The sequence below is a fragment of the Populus euphratica genome, unplaced genomic scaffold, assembly GCF_000495115.2.
Source record: "Populus euphratica unplaced genomic scaffold, PopEup_1.0 scaffold5.1, whole genome shotgun sequence".
NCBI classification, from domain to species: domain Eukaryota; kingdom Viridiplantae; phylum Streptophyta; class Magnoliopsida; order Malpighiales; family Salicaceae; genus Populus; species Populus euphratica.
This window is the reverse complement of record NW_011499848.1, coordinates 1225815-1238716: the sequence shown is the minus strand read 5'-3', so window position 1 is coordinate 1238716 and position 12902 is coordinate 1225815. Positions and strand designations below refer to the sequence as shown.

The window sequence follows — 12902 nt, the reverse complement described above, 5'->3', positions numbered from 1 at the left end:
TTCTAATCTTCTTTGTTTTTTCTTAGTTTTGCACTAATTATGTCATGTGCTAAGCTTCTATTTTTTTCTTCCTCTCTCTCCTAATAATTTATTCCAAATTTCACATTGAACAAACCTCTAGCATTGTAAATGCTTCGGCCTTCACTGATTTCACTGTCCAACACATGATATTCTTGATCCTCTCCCTGCTTTGTTCACGCATGGGAGTGTGTGCTGGATCCAGAGCCACAACATCCATACCTTTCATTCAGTAACACCCCACAGCCAATAGCCGTAAATCAATCCCAACTTTTCCTTCATTTCTCAGAAAATCAGGTATGTCTTGAAATTCACGCTTCTAATCCTCCCAGTTCTGGCATTTCCCATGTGCTCAAGCAACATTTACCTTGCTCTTTTTTTAACGTGTCAGGCCTTCCCAAATTCTCCGATCACGCTGTCTTGGTTTAAAGGTTTAAAAACATCGCTGATTTGAATAAAAGAAAATCGAACCATTTTCTAGGTGGTACAAGTTTTAAGCTAGAGACAGGGAGGTAGGGAGGGAAATGAAGCAGTGTAAGATCACTGTGTTTCTAAAAGACCTGTCCATACGTTTTAGAAAAGAAGTTAGAGAATGCAGTCTTCAAGCTACGACCACTGTAGTTTTATGTTTGTCAATGGTGTCGTTTGTTGTGATTCTTGCAATGTTCATAAATAATAATGTCAAGAAATATCTGGTATCCGAAGATTATTCTTACTATCAGTTGGCTACTTTTACCCCTCTATCATCTGGGTCTCCATGTCCATATTTTCTTTGCAACTCTTTTTTATCTCCTACTTCCTTGCAACCATCGCAATTTCCAATCACAAGCTTGAGAGACTGGGTAACTCCAAAGGAACTGTGTCATTCTATGAATGACAAGGAGCTATTATGGCGAGCCTCAATGGTGCCACATATTGATGAATACCCTTACAATCGTACACCAAAGGTTGCTTTCATGTTCTTGACCAGAGGGAGTCTGCCTTTGGCCCCGCTTTGGGACATGTTCTTCAAGGGACACGCAGGTCTCTACTCAATCTACCTCCACAAGTCACCGGAATTCACAAATCAACACCCTGAATCATCAGTCTTCTACCAGCGTCAGATACCAAGCAAGGTCAGAACTCATAAATTTATTTTGCTTTCAGTTCGTATATGTATTGACAGGCAAAACTTGGCTTCCCAAAGGAAGTAGAAGAATATTGTAGGCTTTAATTTTTTTGATATGCATATCCAGTGCATTTAAAGTGTTTCTTGCAGCCAGCTGAATGGGGGAGAGCAACTATGATAGATGCTGAGAGACGTTTATTGGCCAATGCTCTACTCGATTTCTCCAATGAAAGATTTGTACTGCTCTCCGAGACTTGCATTCCAGTATTCAATTTCAGCACAATCTACAACTACCTTATGAATTCAAACCAAAGCTTCCTAGGTTCATTTGATGACCCAAGACACATGGGGCGTGGTCGGTACAACAAGAGAATGCGGCCAACCGTGACATTGTCTGATTGGCGTAAAGGTTCTCAGTGGTTTGAAGCTCACCGCAAGGTTGCGATCGAGATGATATCTGATGTGAAATACTATCCTGTTTTTAGAGATCATTGCAGGCCTCCGTGTTACATGGATGAGCACTACTTCCCAACTCTAGTAACCAAAATTTCCCCTGAGCTGAACTCAAATAGGAGCATCACTTGGGTTGATTGGTCTGGTGGTGGATCCCACCCTACAAGGTTTGTGAGAAAGGATGTCTCTGAAGCATTCTTGAATCAGATCAGGAATGGGTTTAATTGTACATATAACGGTGGCATCACCACAGTTTGCTTCCTTTTTGCAAGGAAGTTTCATCCAAGTACTCTAGACCCTTTGCTAAGGATAGCTCCAGGATTGCTTGGTTTTCGCTCTTAATTAGAACCTGATGATGTTCAGCCATTTTAAGAGCAATTAATACAATTGGATCAAGCAGGAAAACTAGTGGGATGATTTTAATTATAACAAAATCACGAATAAAACGACTCCTTAGTGACAGATAATTACAGTTGCATAGATAGGATTCGGATAGCACAGGAACCAAAAAAATGGTTGTATTTCAGATTTTACCATGGTTATACCTTGTTTTCCTCGGTCAGAGGGTTCCTACCATTATCCGCATATCCAACCTGATCTTTTATATTGATTTTCTTCTTCTTCTTCTTTTTACCATGGTTGTATTTCAGATTCTCACATCCTGAGGGACCCGTCATTTATATTTTCGGGGAGAACAACTTGTTTGGATTTGAAGTTCGGATTTTAGAAGACCACTTCAGCTGAATGACGTTCGTAGGCTGCCCATTTCTCAACTCGCAAGTTACTCGCCGTCTATTTTAATGAAAGCTTTTGGGCCAGTTGAAATGGGCTACCATGGTTGTTCGAGGTTTAAGAGAATACAAAGGCTTGATGGTCGGCCCATTCTCGTCAATAAAACATGGTTCGAACCTATAAGAGCGCCTCGGATGTTTAACACTTTTGGTGGTAAGAATATATATTTTTTTAATTTTTTTTTTTAATAATTTTTATGGGCTGGCATCAAAAATAAAATTTTTAAAAATAAAATAAAATTATTTTAATATATTTCTGAGCAAAAAGTAATTATTACTATAATACTAATTATCTGAGAATTTCATTAAAATTAAAATTCAAAACATTAGAAGGACATGTAAGAAACTAATTTACCTAGTTATTTGTGTCTAGCCTATTTGCACACACAATAATTGACAATTTTCTGTATTGTTTTTATTTAGATTATTATGTGGAAACGGTTTTGTTTCTGAACTTATTCTAGTTATTTCCATTCTCAAAGAAATCAAAATCATTAATATGTAATAAAAGCGGAAGTTTCGTTGTAGATAACTATTGATGAGGAGAAGATAACGGTAGTGATAATTCTAACAATGATGGTGATGGGCGGTGAGAATTCCTCCCGTCATGGACAATATAAAAATCCGCTCCAATTAAATTAGACATGAGGGCTTGTTTTCCTTCCCTTTTCCTTCTCAAGAATCTTCCTACAAGAACTATAAAATGGAGGAACACGTGATTTATTAAACCAGCAACGCTGTGCTGATGCATTCCGGTGGTCACTCCATAATGTTAGGAGTGATTTAGGGTTTAATATTCTCTCTTGAACAGTCAGCATGCAACGCCGGCAATGATTTCTTAATCAATTGCATGAATAATAAAATAATTCTCTTGGTCTGGTCCCTCTAGGGTGGCCACCTCCCCCATGGCAGCCCTTCATTGATTACCAACAACTCACAAGACGTGTATGTTGAGCCAGCTTGTGAAGAACCTTCCTTCTATGCAAATGTATTAACTGGCGGGCCGGCGGCCTCTTCGCCAACGCTGTGCTGCTAAAATTATTCTTCAAAGTCAAAAGGGCCTTTAGCTTTCCAAATTCAGACAAGGTCAGAGTTGGTAACTAGCTAGCACACATTTGTTACTTTAATTGCCACTACCAACTTATTCATTTCGAAGGAAAAAGAAGAAGAGAGAAGGTATAATGCTAATTTTATATAATATATATTTTTTAAATAAATAAATAAATTATTGAATGAATGAAATCAAGTTATTCAAGGCATGAGATTTTCTGTAAATGAGCTTAGAAAAAAAAAAAAAAAAAAAAAAAACTAGCTGTATCTTGTTGAGACAAAAACAGCTTGATTCTGAATTATTCCACGTGGTTTCTTTTTTTAATGTTTGAACACGATGGATTCAATGTTGAAAGCGAGAAAAAGTCGTAATTTTCATTATTAAAAAAAAAAGAAAAAAGAAGTCGTAATTTTAAAACAATGAACCAGAAAGCCACCGTCATGAAATGGGGTCGCACCACAAATTTAAGCCAACGGCATCTCATCTTCTGATTTCCACACCACTCTCTAGAGATTTCCCGTCTGTCCTCCTCTCTCCCTCTCTCAAAAGTCATCAAAATTGTGATTTCTTTGTTGAGATTCTCCATTAAACATGCTTGATCGCCTTTGCTTTAAGAAGATCCCCATCTACCTTTGCATGCACATATATATGTAATAGTTAGTTGTCTCGTATTAATTTCTTTTTATTAGCTTTTGATTTACACAAACTTCTAACAAACAACTCTACTTATCGTCACATCTAGCACTGCTTACAACAAACGTTTGTTTGACAGTATCATTTATTCTTAAGATATCATCATTTTTTCCAACTGACATCTCTTGTGCTCGAAGGAAAGAACTGCTTATTGGATCAATAAAAGAATAATCCTGAAGCCTTCGCTAGCAAGACTACCACTACCCCTACTTTAGTTCTTTCGAGTTATTGAACTCTTTCCTTTCACAAATCAAATTAAAGCAACCGATTACCATGAAGGGTCAAACTCAAAACCAGAATCTGGTCACTACATTTACAAAGCTGTTCAATGCCCAGTTGCAACTCATCAATGTCCTTTCTCTCTTCTTTTTATTTGGCTGTGGTCTTGCCACCGGAGTCATTCTTAGTTCCTATCTCAACAGCATATCATTCAATCTACAAGTCAGTCATTTCTCTTTTTCTACCACAACAGCATCGCCAACATTCAAGTTGCCTCCTCGCGTAGGCTTGAAAGAATATCTGAAGGTGCCTGATGTTAAGCATGATATGGATGAAAAGGAATTGCTGTGGAGAGCTTCCGTGACTCCAAACATACGTGAGTTTCCATTTGATAGAGTTCCGAAGGTTGCTTTTATGTTTTTGACGAAGGGTCTAGTTTTGATGGCTCCACTGTGGGAGAAATTCTTCAAGGGACATAAGGGGTTGTACTCAATTTATGTGCATTCAAGTCCATCTTACAATGAATCAGAGCCCGAAAGTCCTGTGTTTCATGGCAGAAGAATTCCCAGCAAGGTTAGTTAATTTATCGCATAATTTCGTGTGACTTAATCATGTGAATTTAGCATTTCTTATCCTATTGTTTTGATCCTTACATGATCGACAATAATTCTATTGCACAAATTATTAATTAATGATTGATAATTTTTTTTTTCTTAATAGCAATACTTGATTGATTAAAGCCCTTTTGATTTCTATAAAAAAAGAAAAGGATTGGAATCCGTGGGATGTATAGCCATACTCGCGTGAGAAACTACCTAGGGTGTTTCCTAGAGAAGAGATAAAATGAATGCCTTTTGTATCACACAGTGGACTGGAGATCAATAGAGATCCATTTCTCCACTCAATGCAGGTGTATGAGAAATTGTCATTTAGCTAAAAAAAGGAGGTCATGCCAATCTCAACCACCGCTCCTCTCTAGACAAAATCTCTACCGCCACAAATATGTACTCGTTTACATATCAAATTTAGCACATTAATAAATAAGCACGCACACACAGCATGTACATTAAGGTTCTATATATATTTATGATTACCCATTCCTGGCCCTTTTAAGTTGAAGTGGAATTTGTTCAGAGACATGTTGTTTGCTGTCCATGGGATTCATGAAGGTCTTGACATAAGAAAATGAATGACGGTCTAAAAGATCTAATGAACAGAAAAACAGCGTAAAAGAATGATCTAGTTGTCTGCGTGAGTCATTAGACTGCTTTTTCTTGACATTCTATAGCACAGTTTCTACGGTTCTTTTTTGTTAATTATGGTTGCTCAATTTCCTGCTTACGTGCCATGATGCAGGAAGTTCAATGGGGAAATGCAAACATGATTGAAGCTGAAAGACGACTATTAGCCAATGCACTCCTTGACATTGCTAACCAACGTTTTGTTCTCCTCTCGGAATCATGCATTCCAATCTTTAACTTCTCCACTGTCTACTCCTACCTAATGAACTCAACCAAAAGTCATGTGGAGTCCTATGTCTTAGAAGGTCCAGTAGGTAATGGCCGATATAGTCCACGGATGAGACCTGGGATCAAAATTGACCAATGGAGGAAAGGCTCACAGTGGTTCGAAATAGATCGAGACCTTGCCATTGAAATTGTCTCAGACCGAAAATATTTCCCCCTCTTCCAAAAGTACTGCACGGGACAATGTTACGCTGATGAGCATTACTTACCAACATTTGTGACTATGAAGCATTCGAAGAGGAATTCAAATAGGACTTTAACTTGGGTTGATTGGTCCAGAGGTGGGCCTCATCCTGCTAAGTTTTCAAGGACAGAGGTGACCATTGAGTTTTTGCAGAGGATGAGAAGTGGCAGCAAATGTGTGTATAATGGGAATCACACCAACACTTGTTTCTTGTTTGCAAGGAAATTCTGGCCTAATGCTCTAGATAGGCTATTGAGGTTTGCTCCCAAAATCATGCATTTCAACTCATAGGTTTATAGAATAGTTTCATTCTTTATTCATTTGTATAAATGTTGCATATTCCCTCTCGAAGAGATTGAGGTTTACAGCTCTATGATTCTTTATTCCTTCATGTTACAAGATATAAAACGTGGAAGTTTTTAGGTTTTTCCCTTGCATGTATTTACATGTGCTCCGCTTCAATAATATTAATCCTAATTAATAGAAGCACTGATTTTATTTCTGTTGCACTGATTTTGTTACTAATTCGTTGTTCTTTTGATGAACATTGTTGATACCATATAGCAACAATGGTGAAAGCAAAACCTGTCGTCTTGGTTCGCGCAGTTAAAAAGGACAGTAAAAATCTATCAGAAATTCATAATCATCTGCTAATTTGTTTTTTGAATGTTTCTAATTAAATCACAGTCCAATTGATTGATTACTTTATCGAAGCCTGGGTACTCGGAGCCTTCCCCTGCTGCTGCTGCTCTTTTCTCTTCATGCTTTCACAACAAACGCATTCATTCATTTTTGGAAAAATTAACATGATAATGACTACCATCTCCAAGATTTCATCTCATGTTCAAGAGGGCATGTTGACTGTAACCTAAACAGTTGTGTTTAGGCCCTTGGGGGCCAAAATTGCTGGCAACCCAATTTTATTCATGATGGGGGGGGTGGGGCGTGGGGGTTTGCATTTAAAAAGCCCTGACAAACAATATTTTTATCTTGCTGCTTTGCAAAATCCAGCTCTAAAAATCTAGAGTCCTAAATGCAACCAAATAATGTCTGCCCCATACTTCTACTACCAATTGATTCCATTCGATCTTGTAGGCTTACCTTCAGGTCTGAAATGCAGTTTTCAAACCAGGCCCTCATACCATTAGCAGAAAAGAATGATTAAATTGAAGTGCACATTCCATGATGATTAAAAAGTAAGATTCCATGGCCCAAAGAAGAAAAAAGATTCTTTGTCCAAGATGTAACAATTAAATACTCCCATTCATGAATATTTTATGCAGATGAACATGGCAATCGCCTCAAGATAAGAGGCCACTAGTGACTAAAGAAATGTAGGGGGATTGGCCATCCCTGTCCCAGTAATCAAGTTCATGATTACGAGAACATCATTGGTAGAACAAATTTCATCAACTCTTTGCGATCTTTTAGCATAAACGGCCAAAAGAGAAATATATCCTCCGATTCATTGAATCTAACAAAAAAAAAAAATAACATGGCAAAACTCAATAATGCAGGAAAAGAAAACCCACCATGATTTACATCAAACCCCAGTACTCTTAGTTTATAACTGAATAAACTGCCTTTCTCCTTCTGCGACAAATTGTTTAATCACTGGCCAGCTCCACTAGTGTCTTCGGACAAGCAAGGAGAATCAGAGACAGAGTCAAAGGTGTCGTGACATGGAGACATTTCGACCCCGCGTATCTCCTCAATCATCCTAACCACGTGGCCCATCCTCGGCCGATGATCAGGAGATGGAGTTGTACAAGCCAAAGCAATTTGAAGCAAGCCCACCATCTCCTCCTCAATATCCTTATACCTCATCAGCTCCAAATCAAACACCTCAGCCGTCCACTCCTCCCTCACCACAGATTGGACCCACCTTGGCAAGTCCACAGGCCCACCATACCCATTCCCAGGCCCAGCACCACAATCCACTATGGAAGGGCATTTCCCTGTTAAAATCTCCAATAGCAAAACCCCAAAGGAGTACACGTCAGATTTTTGGGTCTGTTTTCGACCGTCAGATGCTGCTTCGGGAGCGCGGTAGCCATTGGATCTTGGGGCAGAAGTAGTAGAAGATGCAAAGAGAGTGAGCCCAAAATCTGAGACACGGGCATTGCCTGCCTTGTCTAAAAGGATGTTTGTGGATTTTATGTTACCATGGACGAGTTTAAGAGCTTTGCATGAGTTGTGCATAAATGCTAACCCACGGGCTGCTCCAGCTGCTATTTTTAGCCTAGTAGTCCAGTCCAGTGGGGTTCTTCCTGGTCCTCTGTTACCTGTCGAGATACATAATTAGGCATATTTTCCCACAAATTTAATAATTTTACACCATACTAGAAGAGTTGGGTTGTGTATCAGGGGTGTCTCCCTCATGTAATGTCACCATCAGATGTTCGAGATAAGAGTCCCGAACAATTTGGTTCGAAGTGTCTCCTAAAATTGGCTTGATCTAAGCCACCGACCAAACAGTGACATTAGGTCATGGTTATGGTGTGATTAAAGAGCCTAAAATAAGAGAAATCATTGCCCCGTTAACCTATACTCACACACTAGATTCTTGAGTCACCCTAAAACACAATAGTATAGCTTGGCTAATGAGGTTAATTTTTGGTCTTATATTCGCTGGAAAAGGAAACAGACCAAAAGGAAAAGGCTGGTTGAGAAAACACAATTATCTGTAGTGTTGTCCACTCCTGCTATATCCCAAATCACGATTAAGCTCAACTTTTCTGTCAAACATTTATAACTGCTCCCTTGTCCGTCATGAATCATGACAATAACAGTACCTATGCATGGACCCCATCCCAAATACACCTTACTATTCAGGGGCGAGAGCCAGCCTTGCAACCATTGGATTTAATACCAAGAAAGAAAGAATTCATCAAAACTACTCGACTATGGTCTGCTTCCAATGCAGTGGTAGCACAAGCACAACAGCATATGGAATCCAGGCCCCATACTATCAGCCAGATGTCCAGTTCCATAAAAAATCAAACCGGAAAAGTTCAGAGGGGCCCGCTAAAAACCAACCTATACCTACTATAACCTACCCCGCGTGTTGGACTCCTCCGGCTGCACTCTACCTTCCACTTGGGCATGATCCCAAAATAATTTGTAAATTTTTCATGGTCCACAATCTAAAGCAGTTCCTAGAGTAGCCCCAAACAATCAAGAAAGATCATCGAAAGAATAAAAACAATGAAAGAACAATAGCAGCTAAAGAAAGGAAACAGAGAAACCGAAACGATATTGTAATGGAAACAGAGAGCCCCAAACAATCAAGAAAGATCATCAAAAGAATAAAAACAATAAAAGAACAATAGCAGCTAAAGAAAGGAAACAGAGAAACCGAAACGATATTGTAATGGAAACAGAGAAAATTGAGCAAAAACGTAATGCAACGTACCATGAAGTAGCCAAAACAAGCTCCCATTTGGCATGTAATCATAGACCAACAACTTCTCTTCTCTAGCGAAGTAATAAGACTTGAAACTAACCAAATTAGGATGTCTTAATCTCCCTAAAACCTCCATATGTTGCTCTAACTCTCTTTTCCCTCCAACATTAGCATCCTTGAGCCTTTTCACCGCCACCACATTCCCATCATCAAGCACTGCTTTGTATGCGGTACCAAATCCGCCTTTCCCTAACATCTCTGCTGAAGCTCTAAGTAAATCTTCAAGTTCAAACCTTTCCACCCCTTCAAAGAACACCATCCTTCCCCTCTCAAAGCCCGGCTGGTTCGGGTAAGGGCTCGAAGAGTAAACAATCTTCTCGGTTTCTAACAGCTTTGAGCCCTTCCCATTTCGCATTTTGGCTGCGTAGTTGCGCCAGAAGTAACAGTAGAGAAGGAGAGAAACCACGGCAAGAATTAAAATATCCCCCAATATAATGGCTATTAGGGCTAATGGGCTTATTTTGGTTGATGTTTTGCCGATTTTGTGGTTAGTGTTTGTTGGTTTGTTTGGTGCTACTGCTGAGCTTGGTGTTGAAGAAACTATGCTTGTTGAGTTAGTTCCAGGCAACAATGGAGACGCTATAGCCCCATCGGATCCGGGTCTTGTCGGGTCGGAAGCTAAACTTTTACAAGCCTGTAACGGGGATCCACAGAGACTAGCAGGGAGGTTTTGAGCGAAAGCGGATTCAGGGAAACCCGATAAAGATTTGGGTATTTCACCGGATACCCGGTTATTAGAAACGTTAAAGTCTTGCAAGCTTGGTAAATTCAAGCTAGAAATGGACCCAGTGAACTGATTCTCTTCCAGCCTTAAAGTCAACAGATGAGTCAAACGGTTGACAATCACCGGAATGTTACCGGAGAAGTTGTTGTGAGACAGATCCAAACGGTAGAGTCTAGAAAGAGAGAGGACAGAAACAGGGAAGGTACCGGAGAAGTGATTGTGAGATAAAAAGAGAAGCTTTAACGCACTGAGGTTAGAGATGTTTTGAGGTATGGGACCTGAAAGATTGTTTCTTTTGAGGCTTAAGACTCGAAGCTGAGTGAGAGAGGTTAAGGGCTGCAAAGAGCTGCCTTGAAGGTTAAGGTTTTCGAGGACAAGACGAGAGACTCGGTTGTTGAGACAAGCAATGCCGGTCCAGTTACATGGGCTGGTGCTGGGGTTCCAGTCTTGGAGCTTGTTATCTGTGTCTGACAAGGTTTTGAATTGCAGAAGAGGTTCTGAATCTGGGTTAGAAGAAGCTTGGAGATGAGAGAAATGAAGAGATATTAAGAAGAAAGTTGTCATGTATGGAAATAGAAAAATGGGTTTTGCTAGTGCCATTGTTGAGGATCTGCAACAGCAGAGAGAGGAGGGAGCAAGAGAGGGGAGTGAGGAGGATTGTTTGTAGCTTGCAAGGGAGACACATGAGAGTTGAGGGTGTGATTAATGGAGAGGTGAAGGGGTTACCTCCTTAAGTAAATGACAAGTAAATTAAATTACTAATAATTAACAATCTTCATTTCTACTAGAGATGATTTGAGGTGGATGGAACAAACAAGCAGAGTGAACTGAAAGGCATGTAACGGATGTACTGCGAGGTTAATTTTGATTGAAAAGACTTCACTGCACTTCTATTCCTATTAGAGTAACGCTCTGGAGTTAATTTTTGTAAATTAATTTTATTAATTATACTTGAAGCCAGTTACAATGGCTAAACTGGAGTAACTACTTCCTAATTATTCTTATTAATGTTGAAGTTTGTAGAATCCCTTTTGATTTTAAGTTAATATACATAGTTGAGTGTTTGTAAGTGTGATGTGATATCTTCTATTTTTCAATGTTTTCTAGCAGTGTGTTTTATTTAACAACATTAAATTTATATTTTTCTTGGTTTTTTTTTTTATTTTAATATGTTGTTGTTAAAAATATTAAAAAATATGAAAAGTAATTATTTTAATATATTTTTCAATTAAAAATATTTTAAAAAACCATCATTCACTATAAAAACAAAAATATATATAGAAGGATTGAAATTTAAGATTACACAAATAGATCATGTTGTGATTTTTATATTTAAATATTAAAATTAATCAATATATAAATATACCACCTTGTTAATAAAACCAATAGAATAAGAATAAATAGAATGGAAGACCTGAGCTAAATTCTCATTTCTCCCATCTAAATCAATATCTTGCTGTTAAACAATAACCAATCATGGTAAAAAGCCCTGATTTTGTATTGTTATGATTTATTAATCGTTATCTTCCGTAATCCGTACCTCCAAGATATCCATCCTGACACGCGTGGTTTTACCTTTTCAGTATTACTATTTACTGGACTGGAGTAAGTTTTAAATTAAAACAATTCTTATAATTTTATATTATTTTTTATATGATAATATCAAAAACAAATATTTAAAAAATAATAATTTTAAATCTTTTCAAAATAAAAAATACTTTAAAAATAACTATTTATCATAACAGTCATGAAATCACTAAAATCAACCCCCTTTGATATTATATTTCAAATGAAAGTTTGGTAAATTAAAAAAAATTATTTATAATTAGATTTTATTATGTTTTTAAAATATTTTAATATATGAATAACAAAAATAATTATTTTTATATATTTTTAAATAAAAAATATTTTAAAATATAATTACACTACAGCCCTCTTAAACACTGTAAGTTTTTTTTTTTTATAATTCTAACTGCGTATTAGAGTAGACTGAGCTCTCAACTTTTTTGACTGAAACGGGAAGATGTCCTTATTATCCAGCAAGTAAATTACCAATTTGCTGTGGACATATACAGCTTTTGACAGACAAGACAGGAATTATTTGGTTCATCTTTTTGTTTGGCTTGTCAGCATCAGGGCATGACTTCTTTCGAAGTCATGAGATTATGGAAGAAAGGCAGGGGTAATATTGTGATTTCGATTCAAAAAAGGGCACAAGTTAAGTTGAACAGCGGCACGAATAAAGAGCGCAGCTTTGGCTGGGCTTTGGTTTTCGAATTTGTTGCCATTTTAAGCTTTTGCTTTCGCTTTCGCTTTTCATCTTTTTCGCAAAAAACCGGTCTGCTGGTCATCTCTTGCTTAGACCACGGGTTTCCACTTTCTAGCTCATACTTCCTGCCACGTGGTGCATTGACGACTGGCTCCTTTGCATATCGATGAAATACATCCCTTCCACTTTACAATCATGCAATATCGCGGTGGGAAGCTTTAATTTAATTTCATGTGATTTATTACTTGTTTTATTTTTAAGAAAGTGATTTTTAAAACACCTTTTATTTTACATATTGCGTATCAATATTTATAATTGAATTTTTAGTATAAACCAAGGATATTATAAAATATTTTTCGAGTTGTTTTCATTGCACAGCCAAGTTTAATAAAATAATTCG

The 12902-nt window shown here is 37.8% G+C and overlaps 3 protein-coding genes across 5 annotated transcripts; 2 read left to right on the top strand and 1 right to left on the bottom strand.

Moving 5' to 3' along the window:
- Positions 1-22: 22 nt before the first annotated feature.
- Positions 23-2072, top strand: LOC105113152 (core-2/I-branching beta-1,6-n-acetylglucosaminyltransferase family protein). Of its 2 annotated transcripts, none has more exons than XM_011009199.1 (2): positions 23-1133; positions 1277-2072. In XM_011009199.1, the coding sequence occupies exons 1-2, from the start codon at positions 543-545 to the stop codon at positions 1919-1921; spliced, it is 1236 nt and encodes a 411-aa protein (XP_011007501.1). In that variant the 5' UTR covers positions 23-542; the 3' UTR covers positions 1922-2072. The 2 variants fall into 2 exon arrangements, with proteins under 2 accessions (XP_011007501.1, XP_011007493.1); XM_011009191.1 differs by having other exon boundaries at positions 1265-2072.
- Positions 2073-3836: 1764 nt separating this feature from the next.
- On the top strand, positions 3837-6544 carry LOC105113114 (uncharacterized). 2 transcript variants are annotated; one of them, XM_011009152.1, is made up of 2 exons: positions 3837-4906; positions 5690-6544. In XM_011009152.1, the coding sequence occupies exons 1-2, from the start codon at positions 4388-4390 to the stop codon at positions 6332-6334; spliced, it is 1164 nt and encodes a 387-aa protein (XP_011007454.1). In that variant the 5' UTR covers positions 3837-4387; the 3' UTR covers positions 6335-6544. The 2 variants fall into 2 exon arrangements, with proteins under 2 accessions (XP_011007454.1, XP_011007447.1); XM_011009145.1 differs by having other exon boundaries at positions 3838-4910; positions 5694-6544.
- Positions 6545-7262: 718 nt separating this feature from the next.
- LOC105113129 (leucine-rich repeat transmembrane protein kinase family protein) lies at positions 7263-11158 on the bottom strand. The gene is made up of 2 exons (XM_011009164.1): positions 9459-11158; positions 7263-8328 (listed from the first exon to the last, which is right to left on the bottom strand). The coding sequence occupies exons 1-2, from the start codon at positions 10831-10833 to the stop codon at positions 7655-7657; spliced, it is 2049 nt and encodes a 682-aa protein (XP_011007466.1). The 5' UTR covers positions 10834-11158; the 3' UTR covers positions 7263-7654.
- Positions 11159-12902: the final 1744 nt, after the last annotated feature.

Coding starts and splice junctions, on each gene's coding strand:
- LOC105113152 (XM_011009191.1), top strand. CDS start 543: ATGAAGCAGTGTAAGATCACTGTGTTTCTAAAAGACCTGTCCATACGT. Junction 1,134..1,264: donor AGCGTCAGATACCAAGCAAG/GTCAGAACTCAT, acceptor GTGCATTTAAAG/TGTTTCTTGCAGCCAGCTGA.
- LOC105113114 (XM_011009152.1), top strand. CDS start 4,388: ATGAAGGGTCAAACTCAAAACCAGAATCTGGTCACTACATTTACAAAG. Junction 4,907..5,689: donor GCAGAAGAATTCCCAGCAAG/GTTAGTTAATTT, acceptor GCCATGATGCAG/GAAGTTCAATGGGGAAATGC.
- LOC105113129 (XM_011009164.1), bottom strand. CDS start 10,833: ATGGCACTAGCAAAACCCATTTTTCTATTTCCATACATGACAACTTTC. Junction 8,329..9,458: donor CTTGTTTTGGCTACTTCATG/GTACGTTGCATT, acceptor GTATCTCGACAG/GTAACAGAGGACCAGGAAGA.